Below are 21,962 nucleotides of genomic sequence, written 5' to 3' on the forward strand. Positions count from 1 at the left end.
TGAGAACGATGAGCGCGATCTGGCGCGATTAGCGAAAAATTACCACGATGAAGGTACGATGAGCCGCGATGAAAGAATTTGACGAGATTTGGTGCGATATGAACGAAATCGCGAAGTGTCATCCCCCTCGGATTTACCTGTTTTAAACGTTTACCAAAGGTTATTTCAATAAAATAAAGTGGGCGATTTCTGGGGTCATGAAAAAACATTCGATCCAATTTTCGACCAGGGCGATATCTAGTATTGTGTTTTAAGATTTTATCTAGAACCAGTTTTCGTTTACCATAAAAACTTTTCTAATCGCAGCGAAATGTGGTTGAAAATATAGTATAATTTGGTGATTTTTTATTTAACTTTTTATCACTAAAACTTGATTTGCAAAAAAACACTATTTTTAATTTTTTTTATTTTTTGATATGTTTTAGAGGACATAAAAAGCCAAGTTTTCAGAAATTTCCAGGTTGTGCAAAAAATCATTGACCGAGTTATGAATTTTTTAATCAATACTAATTTTTTCAAAAAATCGAAATTTTGGTCGCAAAAATTTTTCAACTTCATTTTTCGATGTAAAATTGAATTTGCAATCAAAAAGTACTTTAGGGACCATCCATAAACCACGTGGACAATTTAGGGGGTAAGCGATTGTCCACGCTCCATACAAAAAAGATTTTTTTTTGTATGAACAATTGTCCACGAAGGGGGGGGGGGTTGAGATTCCAAAAAAAAAGTGTCCACGTGGTTTATGGATGGTCCCTTTAGTGAAATTTTGATAAAGTGCACCGTTTTCAAGTTATAGCCATTTTTATGTAACTTTTTTCAAAATAGTCGCAGTTTTTCATTTTTTTAAATTAGTGCACATGTTTGCCCACTTTTGAAAAAAATATTTTTGAAAAGCTGAGAAAATTCTCTATATTTTGCTTCATCGGACTTTGTTGATACGACCTTTAGTTGCTGAGATATTGCAAGGCAAAGGTTTAAAAACAGGAAAATTGATGTTTTCTAAGTCTCACACAAACAGCCCACCATTTTTCAATGTCGATATCTCAGCAACTAATATGAAACATTTGTAAAATTTTCCGATCTTTTCGAAAACAATATTTTCAAAATTTTTAAACCAAGACTAACATTTTAAAAGGGCGGAATATTGAATGTATTTTTTTCGTGTTCCAAAACATGTTTTTTTAAAGGAAAATTTTCTCAAATTTTTGCTCACCCAAAATTTGATATTCTATATTTGAAAGCAAAAAAAACTCGTCTTTTGCATCCAGTTTCATTAAGATTGATGCAGGGAATCATGAGAAACTAACCAACTGTTTGATTTTGTACTTTAACCCGGCAAAAAGGCATGCGAAATTTGGCAAGTAACCTCACTTGGCGCCGCCTACATTTGAATCACAGTCACGCTGCAAAACCTCAATGCAAACCTCTTTTTACACCTAAGCTTCCATTCACCCCAGGATTCTAACTGACGACCCTTAGATTGTGATCGGACTAATCTCGTCTCGAAAAATTCCACCGAGACCGTATGGGATCGAACACAGTCCAACTGGGTGAGAAGCAACAACGCTTACCACTACTCCACCGGTCGCGGCATACTTTACCTCACAATGCTGTAATCAAGCAACAAGCATCAAGGTGTTTTACGCTGTTTAGTTTAAGTATTTTATTACTCATGTTCTCTTACATTCAGAAGAATTACATTTTAAGCAAGGATATAAATATGTGTGACGATTCAAGGATCGATGTTTGTTGCATAATCATTTTTCAAATAGTTCATTCCTTCTGCGCTTCCTCCGGTGCGTCCTCCTTTTCGTCCGCTGCTGTCTTGGCCGACTCGTCATTTTGACCGCTGGCCACGTCCACGTCCATCGTGTCAACGCTCTCCTTGGAGTCACTGCTTGCGACGACCAGCTCAACGTCCGAACTATCGTCAGACTTTTTCTCGCTTGGCTTAGGAGCGACGTCGGCACCGTTGCTCTCCTTGGCCTTGCCCGGATCAGCCTCTTTGTCTTTGGGTTTTGTGTCCTTTCGGCTGGAGCGATCGCGCGAGCTGTAAAAGTATGGTTTTGTTTGTTTTGCTATTTGCCTTTAATTCGCGTTCTAGTCAAACTTACCTTCCCCGTTTAGACGAGGTGATGGACGAAGAGCGCTTCGACGATGATTCGGTGCGATTCAGCACCAAACTGACACGATCGTAGATGTTCGACACCGTTGAAAAATATTCGTTGTATTTTCTCTGGAAAAAAGGGAAACAACGGCATCAGATTCAACGCAATTTTAATCACTTCTCCCATCTTACCGTGATTTCGCGCAAATTTTGCTCCGTTTCGGCGAGTTTCTTAGCCGTGTTCTTGAGATCTGTGCTCTGGTCCTTAATTTTCTCGTTGGCTCGGGCATTGCTGCGAGTCAACTCAGTGTTTTGCTTGCGCAAATCTACCAGCAACAGTTCCGCTTCTTCGCGAGACTTTTCGAGCCGACGCATCTGCTCAAGCAGCTTCGGGATATTGACGACGCTTCCGTTGTGGGCTACAATTCCTAAAAGCGGATAATTTTATGTTCAAACCAAGAATGGGGGGAGAAAATGAACCTAGCCAATTCTTACCACTTTCTATCTCGGGAACACCGTCCTCTGTTGCCGTCGCGTCGAGTTTGATCTTCTTTGCCGGTGGCTTGTCGTCTTCGACGGCGTCGGCGTTCAGAACCAGCTGCAGGTTTGCTTTCAGTTGCTCCTTGTAGTTGCTGTTACCCGTGGATATCTCCTTTAGATCTGCTTCGGGAATTTCCACCGTGGCAGCGGCAGCAGCAGTCATATCGTCGATCTTTTCCACGACTTCCATCTTTTTTTCGTCCGCGTTGGCTTCTGCTTTGTCGGCATCCTTTTCCTCTTTTTCTGGAGACTTTTCGTCGGTAATCTCAACGACATCGTCGTCCTCCTTGACCTTATCGGTCAGTTTGCGATAGTATAGCGAGTCACGGGTGACGGCTTTCGACACCAGCCGGCGAATCTGCGAACGGGACAGATGCAGTCCAATCGTGTAGAACAGATCTTCAATGTCCTTCTCAAAGATATAGCCGCAGTGGCTAACGTCAAAGTAGGTGAATGAAAGCAACAGTTCGCGGTCAGCGGTGTAAAGCTTAGCGCGTTCTTTTTCCTTCTCGCGCCGGCGCCGTTCGTCTTCCGTCGGATCGTCGAAGCGAGATCTCTTGCGGGTGTCACGCTCCTTGGCCTTGTCCTTTTCGTCCTTGTCATTGGTGGATTTGACCGTGTCCTCCTCGCCGGCTTTCTCCTTCGCTCCTTCTCCGTTGACCTTCTTATCGTCGATGGCGTCCAAGTCAATCGTCACCTCTTTCTCCTTTTTCTCCTCTTCTTTCTTGGCGGGCAACATGTGCAACGCTTTGTAGATGTTAAATCCAAAGTCCCGAGTCAACATTTCATTAAACAATTCCGCAAACAATGACACCTCGAACGAGTGCTCCTTGGAATCCTCTTGGCGGTAATCTAACAGCACCGAAAGCGACATGACGGCGCAGTCAAATTTGCCGGACTTGGCCGTACGCGACGGGTGCACAATGATGTGGGGTTGCTCCGGCAGCGAGTACCGTTTCTCCAGCAATTGGCACTCCTTTTCGGTCAACTTGACTTGTTCGGGTTTGGTCTTCTCTTCCGCCTTGGAATCATATTCGTCAATCACCGTCACCTCGGACATGTCCACGTTGTCCATGGTTTCAAAGTCCTCTTCGGCTTCCTTCTCGACGGGGTTGGCCGTATCTTCCGGAGCGGCAGCATCGGCGGAATCCTTCTCTGCTGATTTTTCTTCCGCCGGTTTCTTCTCTTCCTGGGCAGGTGTCTCCTCGTCCGCAGCAGGCTTGTCGACGGACTTGGCCTCGCCAGTGGCCGCTTCAGGAGCCTGCTTCTTTTCGGCTTCTTCTTGTTCCTCTTTCAGCGCCTTGGTCAAACGCGTAACCAGCACATTCTTGACGCCTACGGGTAGGGGTTCAAAAGTAATTTAGTATACACGTTCTACGACTCCTTTTTTTGTTAAGATTTCTTATCCGCGGAGACTACCCGCATTTTTTCCAGTTAACGTCATGATTCGAAATCCGGACACTTAGTTGATTAGTTTATTGTTTATTCGTCAAGCTTATGTAGACTACTTACAATTTTCTTACATACTAGATATTATTTCTATTGTACAGATTTTTTCGTTGTTCCGGTTTAGACATGTCGAAATGTATGTACTGTGAATTTTCATTATAAAAGCGCATCATTTGATTTAATGGCGAATTTTTAAATAATTTGTCGTGTATGCAGTTATTCTAAAAGTGGTGAATTTCTAAGAGTACGGCTTGGTTCATGAATACTATTGCGTATTACTGAAAATAATGCTGCTGACTGTATGCGTTGAGAAATAATGTCGTTGATGAAAGAGAGCATGGCAAATTTACGACGTTCTTGTAATGATTGTATGTTTATGAGCATGCAGCGTGCTTCATACGATGGGAGAGGAAATGCAGTCCAGTTAAGTTTACGTAGTGCGTACAGTAAGAATTGTTTTTGGACAGATTCAATACGTGCTTGGTGTACGGCATAGTATGGATTCCAGACGATACTACAGTATTCCAAGAGTGGCCTGACATACGTTATATAGAGTAATTTAATAGTATACGGGTCCTGGAAGTTGAATGCAAAGCGCTTTATAAAGCCTAATGTACTTTTGCCTTGTTTATTATTGTGTTATAGTGTTCTACAAAGTTAGTTGTGAGTCTAGGATGACACCTAGATCACGTACTACTTTGCATTTTTCTACTGGTTGGTTTCCTAATAATACTGTTATGTTTGGTGTTTCATGTTTTCTGCTGAAGGCAATGGAATTACATTTCTTTACATTCAATTGGAGTAGGCTTTTACTACACCATGTGTAGAAAAGATTAATTTCGTTTTGGAATACATGACTGTCATTGGCATTTCCTATTTCCATATACAATTTCATGTCGTCTGCATATACAAGTACGTTAATTTTTTTAAGAATGAAGGAAATGTCGTTTACATACAAGATGAAAAGAAGAGGTCCTAGATGGGATCCTTGCGGAACCCCAGAGGTGACGTGAATTGATTCCGATAGTACATTTTGGAAGCGAACAATTTGTTCGCGCTTAGTCAAATATGACTTAAGCCATTCCAAAAGATTCGGTTGAATTCCAATTTTCTGCAGTTTGAAGATTAATAATGGTATGTCGATCAGGGAAGGGTAATAAGTACCTGCACTTGAAGTAAGGTAACTACGATAAGCACCGAACTTTAAAATATTTGGGTGCGGTGCTGGTGCATATTTTTCAAACAAAGTAACTATCACCTGTCTTTTTTTTACCATAGAAAAAAATATTGTTGTCAACATTGTCATTTAGAACTTGGTTTTTGGTCAGTTCCTAGCAGATTCTGTACTTTTTGAGGAGCAATGGCATGTTACAATGTGGCCAAAATTAGACATCAGTGACCGATTTGTGAGTGTAGATCTTGAGAAGAAGACGGCTTCGAGTCCTATTTTTGAGCAGACTTTCGAAATGGTAAAAAATACTGTCTTCATGCGACCCGGAATAGGGTCAATTGGCGTGGAGGTACTGAATCCTTCAAAAATATGAGGCAGAAGCGTGTGAAAATGAACCGTGAATAATACAGGATGTTCTTGAAGCAGCTTTTTAGACCTAATGAAAAGCCACTTTGAACGCAGGACACAATCCTCTTGTGCCCCTCAATCTCTATGAGAAACTTTTCAAAAATGTCATCCGGCAATTCTCGCAAGGTCAAACCCGTGCTGAGGGAAATGCTTTGGCAATTCTTCCCGTTTCCAAAAAATGCCAAGAAGCAAGATGATTGACATTTAAACTTACACCTACAGCAATTATTTCCAAATCACATACAAATTTCATCAATCTAATGAATAAATGAAAAAAAACCGTTGCAAAAATAAGCACCTTCAAACTGGGGTGCTTATTATAAGCACCTAAAATAATGGGTTCTGATGACAACTAAAGCACTGCACCTTTGATATTTCGCAAAACATGGTGCCTATGTTCGTTCTCTGATGTCGATTCTGTCAAATGCCTTACTAAAGTCTGTGTAAATTGCTTCTACGAAATTGCGATTATGCATTGCATTCAGTGTAAAATTTACAAATTCTAAAAGGTTGGTGCTAGTAGAGCGGCCTTTAAAAAAGCCGTTCTGTTTACATGTGATGCGGTTTTTTACTTGCTGAAAGATTTTTTCATTTATAATAGATTCGAAAAGTTTTGGAATGCAAGACAAAAGGGCAATTCCGCGATAATTACGTATGTCTGATTTTGGGCCTGACTTGAAAATAGGCACCAAAAAAGACTTTTTCCATGTTTGTGGGAATTTTCCTGTATTTATTGACATGTTGAAAAGATGATGCAGTGGATATGTCAATTCTTCTGCAAGGTTCTTTAGGAATGCAGGTGCTATTCCGTCGGGTCCTGGTCCTTTTGATGAGTCTAAGTCCTTCAATGCCTGGCGTACTTCCGTTTCTGACAAAGAATTGACTGAGACGTCATTTGGAAATTCCGGTATATATGAAAAGTAGTCGCGGTCGCGGTCTTCTTCGGAAAATGAGGTGTATACTTCTTTGAAAAATTTTGAAAAAGATTGCAAATTTCTTTTGAGTTACTGCCTACATTTTCGTCCAGTTGCATTTGCGATGGGAAGTTACTACTTTTGGATTTGGATTTTACGTAATTAAAGAAATTTTTCGGGCATGATTTGACTTCAGATTCGACTTTACTATTATATTCTTCGTTGGCAGAATTGAGTGCCGAAAAAAAATGGTCGGAAATATTCAGATAATTCAGAAGATTTGTGTCATTTGTATTGTTTCTGTATAGTTTGTAGGCTTTTTGTTTTCTATTTTTTAAATTTCTTAGTTGTGGAGTGAACCACACTGGGTATTTATTGCCTGTGTTATTACGTCGTCTTCTTCTAGTAGGTACGGTTTCAGATGTTATAGTGTTAATTTCCGTATAGAATTTTCCTACTAATTCGTCGACATTTCCTTCATTATTAAATAAATTTTGCCAGTCAATTGCAAGTAGTTTACGTTTGGCTTCTACAAAGTTTGTTTTATTGTATTCCAGGACTTCTTCATATTCCCAGTCAATGGGCAAAGTGTTTTTATGGACATAAATAGAATATTCAATTGCTGTATGGAAGACTTCATTCTTCCAAAGGGGGGTTACAGATTCTTGTACATGAAAGTCTTCAATACAGTTAGTGAATAAAAGGTCTAAAAATTTGCAATATTGTCAAAGAGAAAATGCAAAGTTTCATTTTCCCCAATGACTGGGAGAAGAATTGCTTCATTTTCTTGGTCAGATATAAATTCGACTTTGCTTTGATTAAAGTCGCCATAAATGTGAAGTTTTACTTCCGGTTCCATTTTTGATGTTATGATTTCTACTGTAGCATATCATTTTCGTTATAGCTGACAAAAAACATGTAATAAGTTGGAAATGAAGACAGTTTTGACATTCATAATGCGAACTTATATTCAAATAATTGATAAAACAAGATGAGGTGTCCGGGTTTCGAAGCGTCCGGAAATTCGAATCATGACGTTATATAACTTCTTAAAGGTCCCAGATTGAAGACTCTCGCAAAACGACAAATCGAGATATTTAATGATTTTTGTCTCCTGAAGTTTTCAATCCCAAACACCTACCATCGGTTGGCAGATCCCGCGCTTGAAGTTCCGTCCGCAGCTCCGGTACCTTCAGTTTTTTTACATCCAGCTGCGCGTATGGAGTCGGTTCCTTTTTCGGTTCCTCTTCGTCCGACTCGTCTAGTATGACCACCTCCGGTTCCTCCTGTTACACAGCGTACACAGAGAGAGAGAAAAAGAAAAAAAACGGGTGGGGAGACTGATAATTAACTGCGTTCTGCGGGTCTAAATTTGTGGTACACATTAGTGTTGCGCAAAGTATCCCAAACCATCCACACAGACACACACATTCCCGTTCGCTCAGATGCACACACATCAATCACCCAGACCCAAGCATACAAATAGATCGATTGATTTGTCTTTTTTTTTTGCTTTAAGTTAACAAACTCATTAGAAATGGTAAGCTTCCAAAGGGTAACTTGGAGATCAATCACATCAGCGAGGCTAAAGAGTGTCTATGGACTTAAGAAAGATAAATGTATGAATGTGCCTTTTCAGTGACTTCGACGACGTCGTCGGCGGCCTTGTCGTCCTCAGTATCATCCTTGGGGGCAGCAGCTGGTTCAGCGGGTTCGGCCGATGGCTTTACGATGTCAGAAGTAGACGAAGGTGCCGTATCGACAGGTTTATCAGTTGACTCTTCGTCGGCAGCTGCTGCTGGTTCCGCTGCTGTTGCAGCTGCTGCTGGCGGAGATGGAGAATCGGCTGTAACTGTTGATGCTGCCGGTTCTGGTTCCTCTGTTGATGGTGCGGCTGCTACTGCAGGTGGAACCGGACTATCGGAACTCTGACTATTAATTATACGCTCCAAATGTGATTTGTAACTAAGATGCAGCTCATCCCATTCTGGACGCGTTGGCTGACAGGAACGGATATCGGGTAGAAAGATAACCACCGTTTCGATACGTGCTGGAATCAAACGACCCTTGTGGTAGGTTTCTGAACGACGATAATAGAGCTCCACGAAACGGTACCTGTGTTGGTATAGGTATAGTAGTTGATTTCAGATTAAACTTCAACGAAAATGGCGGGAGAATATATATATAAATGATTAGGAATTAAAAACACTCAGTTCAAACGGATAGGCTCTTCGTTGGACCTCTAATCTCTCTAGCAAAACAATAAGTGTGGACGGTTTCGTTCGAATACAACAAAAATATAAACGTAACAAGACCTCCGCGGACATTAGCTGGAAATGCTTCACCCACGATTACTTGCTACTATGATGACTACTTTTTTGGTGAATGCTTTTGGAATCGAGATTGCAATTGATCGAAAACCCGTCAAACATCCAACTCTAAATACTTACTGCTGTTAAAACAAGATTGACGGAAACGGAATTCGGTAAAAATGGAGCTCAACGGCGGACATGTTCACCGAAAACGCATTTCCGAGCCAAAAAAACACAAAAAAAAATTAAAAAATAAACCAGCTTGCGGCTCGGACAAGTGGTACTCACCAGCGCGAGCAATTGGAAAGATCGATTCCAGTCAGTCCCTTGCATGTGCGAATGGCCGTCTTGATCAGCACATTTGGATCCGACTGCGGATTTTCACCGTCCAGCGAGGGCGACCACGGGCCGCCAATCGACATCGTTTCGCCCTTGCCTCGTATTCCAACTAGGAAGCTTATCAGACGCGTCGGGTGCACCAGGTCCTCGTAACGGTCGCGGTCTTCCGCGGTGGCGAAGCATTTCTGGTAAAACTCCGCCATCGGAGGAGTGGCCATCAACATGACTTTGGCGCTGTACAGATAGTCGGCATCGGCCGGTTCCAGATCGTTTGCCGAAACTGGCACGAGCGGTTCCACTTCTTTATGCATCACATGGAAAGCGCACGGGTTGTTGATCGAAAACGGCTCATTCGGCGGGAATGCTTCGATCCAACGAACCTCAGAGGTGAAAAAGTCAGACGGGATGTAAAGTGTAAGGTACCGACGACGTAGCTCCAGGATATCCACGCGAGTTCTGAAAGAAAAAGACATTTTTAAATACAAAACCCATCAGTTTCCTAGCTTTAAAGAACATTACTGCGTCAAAAGTTGCTTCGGCATTTGCACCATGTAACGAGGAATCGGACGAGTCTTACGGCGCTTGGGCGACTGCTTGCGCACCGGGCTTCTCTCACGTTCCTGCGTTCGCGATCCGGCGTACGATCGCGATGTTTTTCCCTGTACCGATCGCCGTCCCTATCGTCACGTCGTCGGCGCCGGTCATCGTCCTGTGGATAAAGCAACAATATTTTCACCCTTAAAACGACCGGATCAAAGCTTGCATATTACTCACATCAACTTCCCGCTGGCGAGAATCATGATTCGAGGAACGGTGACGATCTGGCGATTTCCGCGTCGGCGAATAACGGTTCCGTCCGGAACGATCCCCGCTCGACATCTGTTGCGAGTTGTTGTAACCGCCTCCGCCACCCATGTTGTGACGCGAGGTGCTGCTGCTGCCTACGCCACCACTGGTCGAGGCCGCTGATTGTAGCACCTGGACGCGGGTAGCGTTCCACTTGAAGGGCATGTTTTGGTTGTACGCTGCCTCTACCAATACCCGATCTCCAACTTTGGGAAACGCACCTTTGCAGACATTCTTATGGAAAAATACTTCCTCGTCGATAAAGCCAAAATCGTTTTGGACCTTGGTGACGTGACCGGTTCCGCTAAAAACACGCTGATTCGGGTTAAATTTGGACGCATTCTGGCCACCCATCTGCGCCGATGGTTGGGCCTGAGGTTGGTTTTGGAAAGCAATCGTATTGATTTGCCGCGACGTCGGGTACTGCACCGTCTGGGAGTAAATCTGTCCCATCTGCGGTATCAGTGACAGGTTCTGCTGCTGCTGCAAGCCTGTTGAAAAACAATAGTTGAATCGATGAACAAAACTTAAATGTGAATTTACAGTATGTAAAAAAAGTATTTACACCCTTTGGGCACTGTGCACATTTTGTGATGAAACATGTAAACAATTTAAAGTTGACATAAACCTTGACATAAACGTTTTAAGCATAAGCATAAGGGAGCATTCTTTTATTACGTAACGCAGTAGGGGGGGGGAGGGGGGGGTCGGAGGCCGTGTTACGCTCCATACAAAATTTTTAAAATTTGTATGGAAATTTTGTTACGAGGGGGGGGGGAGGGGGTCTAAAAGTCCGATTTTTCGCGTTACGTAATAAAAGAACGCTCCCTAAGCATAGGTGCCCAACATAAACCTTGACATAAACGTTTTGTTCAAAAACTCATGCCGCACATTTTGCTACAAAAAGCTCATGAAAATATGTTTTTTATAAAAAAGTTATATAACAAATACTATTACAAAAATCAAAAAAAGGTGCAAAAAAAGTTTGTACACCTTCCGAAAAAATAACATAAATAAAGTTATTTGTTGACAAATCACCATGAATCCAGTCGCCCAACTCAAATGTTCATCCTTGACTGATAAAAAAAATAAATTGGATTGAATATAAAGTTTACTAATTACTTAGTATAAAAGGTTATATAACTCTGGAAATTCTATGTAATTTTGCAAACTTTCGATTTAACTAAATGTCAATATATTACCATAGAATTGCTAAGTAAACATTCTGGAGTGGGTATAACACCGTTTTGGGGGTCTCTTTGTATCGCTAGAATAGATTTTTCATTGGAATTTCGTTCCAACCCGTCAACCTATGTGGCATCGGTAAAAACGTTGTTATGGTTTCATTTCAGCAACCTGCCAAAAAATGTATAGACGTAATTTTTGATCTCGTGGATCAAACTTACTTTTCGCTCAGGTATTTAAAAACGTGGGTTTTATCCGTGGGTCAAAAGATCGGATATTTTATGCCCTTTCCGATGCCACATAGGTTGACTTGTGCATTGTGGACCGGTTCGGATGCCGGCGGATTTTCCGACGACGTAATTCCGGGTTGGTACGAAATTACAACGAAAAATCTATTCTATCCATACAAATACCCCCAAAAAAGGTGTTATACCCACTCCACAATGTTTATTTAGCAGTTTTATGGTAATATATTGACATTTAGTTAAATTGAAAGTTTGCAAAATTAAGTATAGATAAGTTTTATATAGAATTTCCAGAGTTATATAAACTTTTATACTAAGTAGTTAGTAAACTTTATATTCCATCCAAATTATTATTTTTTAAACAGTCAAGGATGCCTGTTTGGAGTTCGTAGACTGGATTGATGGTGATTTGTCAACTAATAACTTTTTTTATGTTAATTTTTCGAAAGGTGTACAAACTTTTTTTGCACCTTTTTTTATTTTTGTAATAGTATTTGTTATATAACTTTTTATAGAAAACATCTTTTCATGAGCTTTTTGTAGCAAAATGTTCGGCATTAGTTTCTGAACAAAACGTAGTACTAGGTTTCTGTCAAACTTTAAATTGTTACATGTTTCATCACAAAATGTGCAGAGGGGTGTAAATACTTTTTTTACATATTGTAAAAAGCTTCGAAATTTCAAACAAAACGTGCATTTTACAAACACCGACCTAAACCTACAGTATGTAAAAAAAGTATTTACACCCCTTGGGCACTATGCACATTTTGTGATGAAACATGTAAAAAATTCAAAGTTTGACAGGAACCTAGTACAACGTTTTGTTCAGAAACTCATGCCAAACATTTTGCTACAAAAAGCTCATGAAAGATGATTTCTATAAAAAGTTATATAACAAATACTATTACGAAAATAAAAAGGCGCAAAAAGTATGTACACCTTTCAAAATTAACATAAATAATGTTATTTGTTGACAAATCACCATAAATCCTGTATCCCAACTCCAAATAGGCATCCTTGACTGATTAAAAGAATTTGGATTGAATATAAAGTTTACTAACTACTTAGTATAAAAGTTTATATAACTCTGGAAATTCTATATAAAACTTATCTAAACTTAATTTTGCAAACTTTTAATTCAACTAAATGTCAATATATTACCATATAATTGCTAAATAAACATTTTGGAGTGGGTATAACACCGTTTTGGGGTATTTGTATCGATAGAATAGATTTTCGTTGGAATTTCGTACCAACCCGGAATTACGTCGTAGGAAAATCCGCCGGCATCCGAACCGGTCCACGATTCACAAGTTAACCTATGTGGAATCGGAAAGGGCATAAAATTTCCGATCTTTTGATACCCATACATCTAGGTTTTCTTTAAAACCTACGTTTTTAAATACCTGGGCAAAAAGTAAGTTTGATCCACGAGAGCAAAAATTACGAAATTCCATACATTTTTGGCAGGTTGCTCAAACGAAACCATAACAACGTTTTTGCTTAGGTATTTAAAAACGTAGGTTTTAAAGAAAACCTAGATGTTTGGGTATCAAAAGATCGGAAATTTTATGCCCTTTCCGATTCCACATAGGTTAACTTGTGAATCGTGGACCGGTTCGGATGCCGGCGGATTTTCCTACGACGTAATTCCGGTTGGTACGAAATTCCAACGAAAAATCTATTCTATCGATACAAATACCCCAAAACGGTGTTATACCCACTCCAAAATGTTTATTTAGCAATTATATGGTAATATATTGACATTTAGTTGAATTAAAAGTTTGCAAAATTAAGTTTAGATAAGTTTTATATAGAATTTCCAGAGTTATATAAACTTTTATACTAAGTAGTTAGTAAACTTTATATTCAATCCAAATTCTTTTTTTAATCAGTCAAGGATGCCTATTTGGAGTTGGGATACAGGATTTATGGTGATTTGTCAACAAATAACATTATTTATGTTAATTTTTCGAAAGGTGTACAAACTTTTTTTGCACCTTTTTTATTTTCGTAATAGTATTTGTTATATAACTTTTTATAGAAATCATCTTTTCATGAGCTTTTTGTAGCAAAATGTTTGGCATGAGTTTCTGAACAAAACGTAGTACTAGGTTCCTGTCAAACTTTAAATTTTTTACATGTTTAATCACAAAATGTGCATAGTGCCCAAGGGGTGTAAATACTTTTTTACATACTGTATATACAGCAAAAATGGCGTCATGACACACTTATTTAACCTCACTTTATTTTCGTGTATAGAATAGAGTAGTCATCAATGAGACACTTTTGGTTTTAACTTTCAACGATTTTTCCTTTTTTTTTCGTCAGCATGTTTTAATGAGCTTTTTGATGCATTTTCTTTCTTTTAATGTATTCTAACATTGCTTAAAATATGAGATCGATCTGACTTCTACAGCCAGAGTTGTTCAACTGTCTAATTTAGACGCACTTGGCAGAAACAATGAGACAGTTGGGGAACAATGAGACACTCTACGAAAATCAATATTTTTGCCTTCCTCACCTTACTGAGGAAAGGCTATAAAATCACTCGAAAACTGAACTTCTCAATTAGACCTCCTAGACCCACCTTCATGTATACCTATCGACTCAGAATCGAATTCTGAGCAAATGTCTCTGTGTGTGTGTGTGTGTGTGTGTGTGTGTGTAGGGATGTGGGTCTGTGCACCAAAAAATATGCACTCGATTATCTCAGCACTGGCTTAACCGATTTGGACCGTTTTGGCCTCGTTCGATTCGTCTTGGGGTCCCATAAGTCCCTATTGAAAATTATGAAGTTTAGTAAAGTACTTCAAAAGTTATGCTAAAAAAACGATTTTGACTAAAGTCCGGAAGATTGTAAAAAGGGTGGTTTTTGTAAGAAAACCCGTCATGCTATACATTTTCAGAAAGGTATTTAAAAGACCTTTCCAACGCGTGTTATTTATACGCTTTTTGGAGGCCGGATCTCAGATATATTGATGAAAACGTTGTCCGGATCTCTCATGCGACCTATCGTTGGATAGGTATTAAAAAGACCTTTCCAACGCGTCCAAAACATTGAAAATCTGACAACCCTTTCAAAAGTTATAAGCACTTAAGTGTTATTTACGCACTTTTTCGAGGCCGGATCTCAGATATTTTGATGAAAATGCTGTCCGGATCTCTCATGCGACCTATCGTTGGATAGGTATTCAAAAGACCTTTCCAACGCGTCCAAAACATTGAAGATCTGACAACCCTATCGAAAGTTATAAGCACTTCAGAGTTATTTATGTACTTTTTGGAAGCCGGATCTCAGATATTTTGATGAAAATGCTGTCCGGATCTCTCATGCGACCTATCGTAGGATGGGTATCCAAAAGACCTTTCTAACGCGTCCAAAACATTGGAGATTTGACAACCCTATCAAAAGTATAGCACTTAAGTGTTATTTACGCACTTTTTTTCATTTTGGATAACACCCTTTAAATGTGAGGAAGGCGCCAACCACCTAAGAGTGGATTAAGTAACGTTTTCTAGCTAAACATCACGTTCTTGTGTTGTTTCATTACAGGTTACTTACCTTGGACATTTCAAAGCAATTTTTCCAACTTGAAACTTTTATTAACAAAAGTTATACTATTATTGAAGTTAAAACTCAATAAATATGCCAAAAATCTCTTCCATTTCATGTTTTGAATGATTTCCATAGATTTGTTGTTGTTTAATGAAGAAAACCCAGGGTGTCTCATTGTTACCCATGGGCTGAAAAGAGTTGGGAACAATAGGACGGCCCTGGGTTCTGGGTATATTCTTAATTTTGGTCAAACCTAATGAAAGGACATTGTAGCCCATCTCATTCCCTATGGAACTGGGTGCAGAATAGTGGATCGCAAAACGGCCTCAATTTAGAACTGTCAAAGCGGAATCAATTAACTGTTCGCAAAATGATAGCACAGACAAACAGACGGGACACTCGAGTGCGGAATCATCGTCCTTCAATAACCGAGCCATAAACGGTTATTTCAAATGCAATATAGCTTCGGCATCCACTCACCCGGCGCTGATGGCGCTGCTGTCGTGACAGCTCCCCCGTCTTTCTTTATGGTACGTTCGTTTGAAGAGCCAGTGCGGCACTGAGTGCCGCACTCGTCGGTACCAGTTTTGGTTCAATCGAACGTCATTTGTCAGTGTGCATGGAACACACATGAAACTGAAAAAATATCGAGTGCGGCACTAGAGTTTCAGTTCCAAGATGGCGGCGAAACTCGTGCGGAACTAACGCGAGTTTCTTCAAAGAAAAACTTAGACAGCTCAGACTCAGTGTCACGCAGAAAAATATTTTGTACGAGGTTTGATTCAACAAAAATTTTTTTGAATATAATCCACGCAGATTTTGCGTTGAAACAAACATTGATTTTCTCAATTCCACAAAAATCTTTTGTTGTTTTGAAAAAGTTGCTTTGACGTTTAGCGTTGATTCAACAAAAATCTTGATTTTCAAATCAACAAAACCTTTTGTTGATTCAAATATGCCTTATTTTTCTGCGTGGTGGAACAACAGCAACCACAACTTCACCAGCAACACCCACCGGCCCAACAGCAACAGCCCACCCAAGCTCAGCTAATACATAGAAGCGCACAGGTATACAGTGAAACACCTAGCTGGATGATCCGGCTAGCACTACGTAGCTCATTTTCGGAAACAGGAAATTTTATGAACTAAGGACGCCTTCATGTGAAGCTAACACTGTAGGAAACTGGAGTTTAATCGCGAATGTTCAAAAAAATATGAATTAGGTGAATTTCTGTGCTAACCCACAGGACAGAGCAATAACGACAAACAGCAAAGGGCAGAATTGGATTCCGACGAAGCGAGCAGGAAAATGCAATTAATCTTGTTAGTAACACTGAACAATTGAGTAAAAAATATGAATTAAAATGAATAAAATTTGTTGATACGTTGTACTATAGTGAAGGACGATCACAAGGAGTAGAAAAAGGTATTTCTGTAAGTATAAAACTGAAAAATGTAAGAAAATCAAAAAGTTTGATCTGCTGCAAAGCGGCTAATACCCCAAATTTAGTTGCGATGATTTCGACACCGTCCGAACAGTTTTTTTCTTCTTTCATTCTTGGATTCTTGGAACACAATACGGCTGCTGTCCTCACGTATAAGGATTTTGTTTTAAATTAAATCTAGAGTTAATTTTCAAAAGGTCCTATGTGCCAAACCTAAGGCCAACCTCCTGTGGCCGAATGGTTACGGGTTTCGCCTCATAAGCGGAAAGTCATGGGTTCTTCTCAGGGTGGCAGCCTTAGGTTTAAGTCCAGAGGTAGCAGCAACCGTATGAGTATAAAACGGTTGCTTCACGTGCTCTCCTAGCATGTGAATCAATCTTGGGATATTCCTTTGCGCCTCTTCCCAAAATACTTTCCTCGTGTCTTCGCATGTAAATAATGCCCAGCCGATCGGTATTGCACTGCAGTCCAGTCGCTTTGCCCAGATCAGAGCAAAGGGAACACCGCAAAAAGACAATTGTCTTTACAAGACCCCACGCGGCAAATATGTAATAGCTGCTGGGAAGAGCTTGAAAAACGACACGAAAAAATTGTCACCGCGGTTCTAGCGATACATAGCGCACAAGGCACAAGGAATGGAGTTTACAGCATCTGGATGGAACAGCACTTTTCCTCTCAATAGGAACTGTGTTATAGATCTGGAAATGCTTAATAACAGTAAAAAAATGGGTAACACGATACAATAGTCCTTGTAATCAGGATTCCGTGTCTTAATACTCAAACAGAAAAAAAATGTGCCAAAACCTCAATCTGTGTAATTTGATGTCAAAGTTTTGCTTGACATTTTTGAATCCCATTTAAACAAAGTTGGGTATTTTTCAATTCTAAAAACGCACAAATAGACCTAGAATGGTGCATTTTAAGTGTACTTATCGGGAACTATCAAAAAATTATCAACATAGGACACGTTTCATAGAACAATTTTTGCAGATAGGATTAAACATATTGGAGCAAATGCGTGCAGCATTGCACATAGGACTTTTCCAAATTAAATTTAAATCTTTATTTAAATAGAACTTTTTTTTTTAATGATGATGATGTTTGTACAACGCAACGTGTGGTCATCAGCTGATCGAGAGCAAGAAATGTTTCAATGCTTGCAGCGCGCGAGAGAGAAACCGTTAGGAGAAAAAGTCGACCAATCAGCGCTCTCGAAGGCATCTGTCAGATAGGTGCTGGCAAAACATCCTATGCGACAATGTAAACAATATTTTGCAGAGTCGCATAGGACTTTTCATGTTTTGACAATTTTCAGCTGTTTTTTTTTGCTTTTTTAAGTTTTAAAGTAATTTAATCCTGTCGTAAGCTGTTCAGGTATGTTTTTTTACTATACAGTACGGTGACAGCACAAATTATGGCGTTTTTTCGCGTTATTTTTTATTACAGATCTGATCGGAAATCTAGTTAGCATTTCCAAATCACCGAAAGAAACCGGCCTACCTTGAGGTGGGTCAGCGCGGATTCCCGGTAACGGTTCGAGTCGGTAGAAACGCCCAGCATGTTTTTGGTGGCCTTGCTCAGCTTAATGAAGGTGGAGCGACCGTGGCTGACTGGTTACGGTGTTCGCTTTCTAAGCGAATGGTCCTGGGTTCGATTCCCATCTGCTCTCAACGAGAAAGTATAGGAAATATTAATCTTGAAACTCTGAACATAAACGAAAAATCAAAGTCGCCTGAGTCGGGGTTCGATCCCCCGTCCTTTGGATTGGTAAGCAAAAATGCTAACCACTAGGCCATCACGGCTTGGTGAGCTATGAATGGAATTAGGAATACTGTTGCTATCAACTATATACGCGCTGGGTCCTTGTCCATTTGACAAGGGTTCGGAAGTTCTAAATAACGTTTGAACCCGATTGGTGCAAACGTTCTTCAGGGCGGGGCTTGTCGATAAAAGCTGAGGTACCTCGCGCTCGGCTAGCCAGCGTAGAAATGGGTCTCCGAAGCTCGGCAGAGCTAACACCTTCCAAATGCCTATGCGAGTTATTTGCATGTATAGAATGAAGATCTAAAAATACATGGAAACAACTCAATTTGTAAGAAGCGAACGCGTGGTCCCGTTTGGTTGCACACACACAAAAACACCTTGCTCAGCTTGATGAAGGTAGCGTTGTTGATCTGACGCAGACGGAACAGCTGCAGCACTATGCGAAACTTCGGGCGACCACGTATACACATGACAAAAGCAACCTTCTACTCGGCCGGATTGTAGATGTTTCCGGCCTTCTTGGCCTCGCGTGCCTTCTCCACCACCTCACGCTCCATGGGGCATACTTCTTGGTGTACTTGACCTTGCGCAGCAGGTTATGCCTGCGGCGGAAAAGCTTGGCGGCCTGCATTTGGCGGTACAGACTTTCCGGGCGGGCCATCAGTTTAGCCTTGGTTGCTTTCAGTTTGGATTCTTTGCTGCAGCAGTCAAAATAAAAGAAAAATTGTGCCTGCGTGACCTGGCAGGATAATAAGCCGAGGACTACAAAAAATGATTCATGCAAAAAAAGAAATACACGGAAAAAAAATATTAAAGAAAATACATAAAATGGGGTAAATGGGGCAAAACGGGACTTTGCCGTCGTTTGCCGCTTATGAGAACACCACCACTCGATTCCTCGTGATTTTTTTACATAAAATTTTAAACGTATGCTATTGTAGAAAATTATGTCTCTTGCGAACGGCGGAAGCAGGTTGAACCGGGCACCGGTTCTGTTAACGGGGACAAATCAAACACCAGATTTCCACACGTTACAAAACTGCAATTTTATTGCGTTAGTACAAAAATACAAATAATTCACAGTATCACAATACTCACAACTTCGGTGTTTTACACAGCTGGGATCTGAGATGATTCTCCAGCTGCGCCCGCACTGCCGCTCGTCACAAACTCTTGTTTTCTTCTGTTGGCTGGTCGAGCAACAGCACGGGCACCGGTCGATTGTACAACAACAATTAAACGAATACAAAGGTCTTCACCAGCAGCGTCCGAGGGGCGCGTCAGTCTGCGTTTTATACGCAACAATGTCATTTCAAAATATTTACGAAAAACACATTCAAAAAAAATTAACGACCACGGGTCTTTTGTGGTCTCTATTGCAAGTTTCTGCTCGGACCTAGGAGTCCGAAGGCTTGAATGGGGAAAGCATGCACCCAAACCTCTTTTTACTCCAAGGAACCTTCCACCCCAGTGTTTGAACTGACGACCTTTGGATTGCGAGCCCAACCGCCGCCAGCGGTTCCACCGGAGTAGGTTTGGTTTGGTGTGTTGTTTGTACTTATGGCATGGAGACAACTCCTACACCTGGAATGACTTAACGGCCTAACAACCAAGGCCGGGACCGACATTTTACTTCCTTACCGATGGAAGGTTTGAGCAGATGGGAATCGAACCCAGAATCATCCGCTTACAAAGCGGACAGCGTAACCATTCGGCCACGCACTGCCACATTAAAAAGGGTTAAATGGGGCAAAATGGAACCATGCCGTCATTTTCCACCAATGAGAATGTCACCAATCGATTTCTTGTGATTTTTAACATAAAATAATTGATAATAAATATTTTTTTGAAAAAATGTGTTTTTTCCTCCATAATCAACATTTTTATCAAACTTATGCCGGATTCGGATGAAACTATTGGCAAAATGTAGTTTTTTGTTCTCTAATAATTTAATAAAAAAATTGTATAAAAATATGTGAAATTAAAAAAAAATCAGCTGATAGATATATATTTTAGTTTTATAAATGGCAATTACGTAATGTTTTATTTCAATTCTACTTAAATCAGAATGGCAACAGAATTTTTGATTTTTTCAATAAACCGAAAATTTTAAAATTTACTTTTTTATGTTAAAAAAAAAAACAAAAAAACTAAAAAGTTTCATAACTTCAATTTTTAAAAATTCGGTAATTTTTCGAATTTTGTTATTTTGATTTTAACAAAATTGGTATTTATTTGAATTGTTAAGCAGATGTTTTAAAAATAATGAGTTGTAATGTTATGTTAAATTTATATAACAAATCTCAATACATTAAAAAAAGCGCTCCTTGAAGATTACTTCAAAGTTTCGTATTAAGAAAAAAAAACAATCAATAATTTTTATAAGAAAATTTTCATCATTAAAACTTTTTAGAAATTGATGTTTTTGCACTCAACGAAAAAGATTGAATTGATTTAATTCCTAATAATATTTTCCTTTGTAATTTGAAAGAAATTCTATCGTTCTCTATTATTTTGTTTATCAAAATTGCTATCCGCGCGAAATCCGCGCCTGAGCAAAATTAGCCAGCAATTTAACAAGGCAGGGCCCAAGCAGGGCCTATTGAAAAGTTAATACTGCATTCTAATTGAAAAATTTCCAGAATTTCAACAAGCATCTAACAAAGTTCTTTGTGTTACTGGTCATGTGTAACATAACCAACTGTACCATTTTTATTTAAACGTTTTTCTTACCAATATTTTGATTGAAAACTGGCTGAGCCTGCGGGAAACCCATGCCTGCGTAAATAAGACACATTAAATTTAACTTCACTCAAATTTACAAACATATAAAATCACTACATACTTATGGCTTGCATCCCGGCGTTTCTTTGCCATGGAGGATTTTTGTTGTTGAAGGCCATCTTGGATCGCTTTTTTCCCCTTCCTCTTTTTTAACAGTAGCCTCTCGCAGAAAATCCGGAATCCCGTTTTCTCCACTAGCACAAGTATCTCCAGCTGTCGGAAATCCGCTTTACACAATTGTTCAATTACCAAAGATTGATACGCTTTAAATTGCCGAAACGTGTGGTTGAATCGCAAATTTTAAAATTTTCATCCAGGACCGTATAATGCCGCTTGAACACTATCCACCATTTAAAACTTGTCAGACGCATAAAAAAAAGAAAATGAACTACCTCGAATTTGCGTTCGTCGAACGTCAAACGCAAACTTTTTTTAGCCGGCTGTCAAAATGATGAATGCTAAACATGGCGGCACATGGATGACCAGGATTTCATGGAGCTTTATGACGTTTCGCGTACGCACACTAGCGCACCATTTGATTTTGCTGGCCGGACAAAATTTAACCTCACTTTTTTTCGTGTACGTACACGCAATACATGCGCACGTAAATTACTCTATTGACATCAACTATCAGGGATGCCAGATAAATTTCCCAGTGAGAATTTTGGCTCTAGTATCGGAAATTTGTGTGGAACAAGCCTAGTGCGCATGTATAGAGCTTTATGACGTTTCGCGTACGCACACTAGCGCATCATTTGGTTTTGCTAGCTGACAAAATTTAACCTCACTTTATTTTCGTGTACGTATACGCAATACATACGCACGTAGAATGCTCTATTGCGTATACGTACACGAAAGTAAAGTGAGGTTTAATCAAGGGGAGCGTTCTTTTAT

The 21,962-nt window shown here is 39.9% G+C and overlaps 1 protein-coding gene across 1 annotated transcript; it reads right to left on the reverse strand.

The window, feature by feature from the left end:
* Positions 1 to 1,638: 1,638 nt before the first annotated feature.
* On the reverse strand, positions 1,639 to 21,445 carry LOC6052608 (cell division cycle and apoptosis regulator protein 1). Its single transcript, XM_038251013.1, is given in 12 exon segments — positions 1,639 to 2,050; positions 2,115 to 2,236; positions 2,300 to 2,535; positions 2,603 to 3,982; positions 7,731 to 7,875; positions 8,221 to 8,704; positions 9,190 to 9,696; positions 9,760 to 9,862; positions 9,865 to 9,949; positions 10,015 to 10,577; positions 21,018 to 21,062; positions 21,130 to 21,445. Coding segments are annotated over 12 exon segments (4,005 nt in total). The 5' UTR covers positions 21,188 to 21,445; the 3' UTR covers positions 1,639 to 1,773.
* Positions 21,446 to 21,962: the final 517 nt, after the last annotated feature.

Source organism: Culex quinquefasciatus, chromosome 1 (genome assembly GCF_015732765.1).
Source record: "Culex quinquefasciatus strain JHB chromosome 1, VPISU_Cqui_1.0_pri_paternal, whole genome shotgun sequence".
In the NCBI taxonomy this organism is placed as follows: domain Eukaryota; kingdom Metazoa; phylum Arthropoda; class Insecta; order Diptera; family Culicidae; genus Culex; species Culex quinquefasciatus.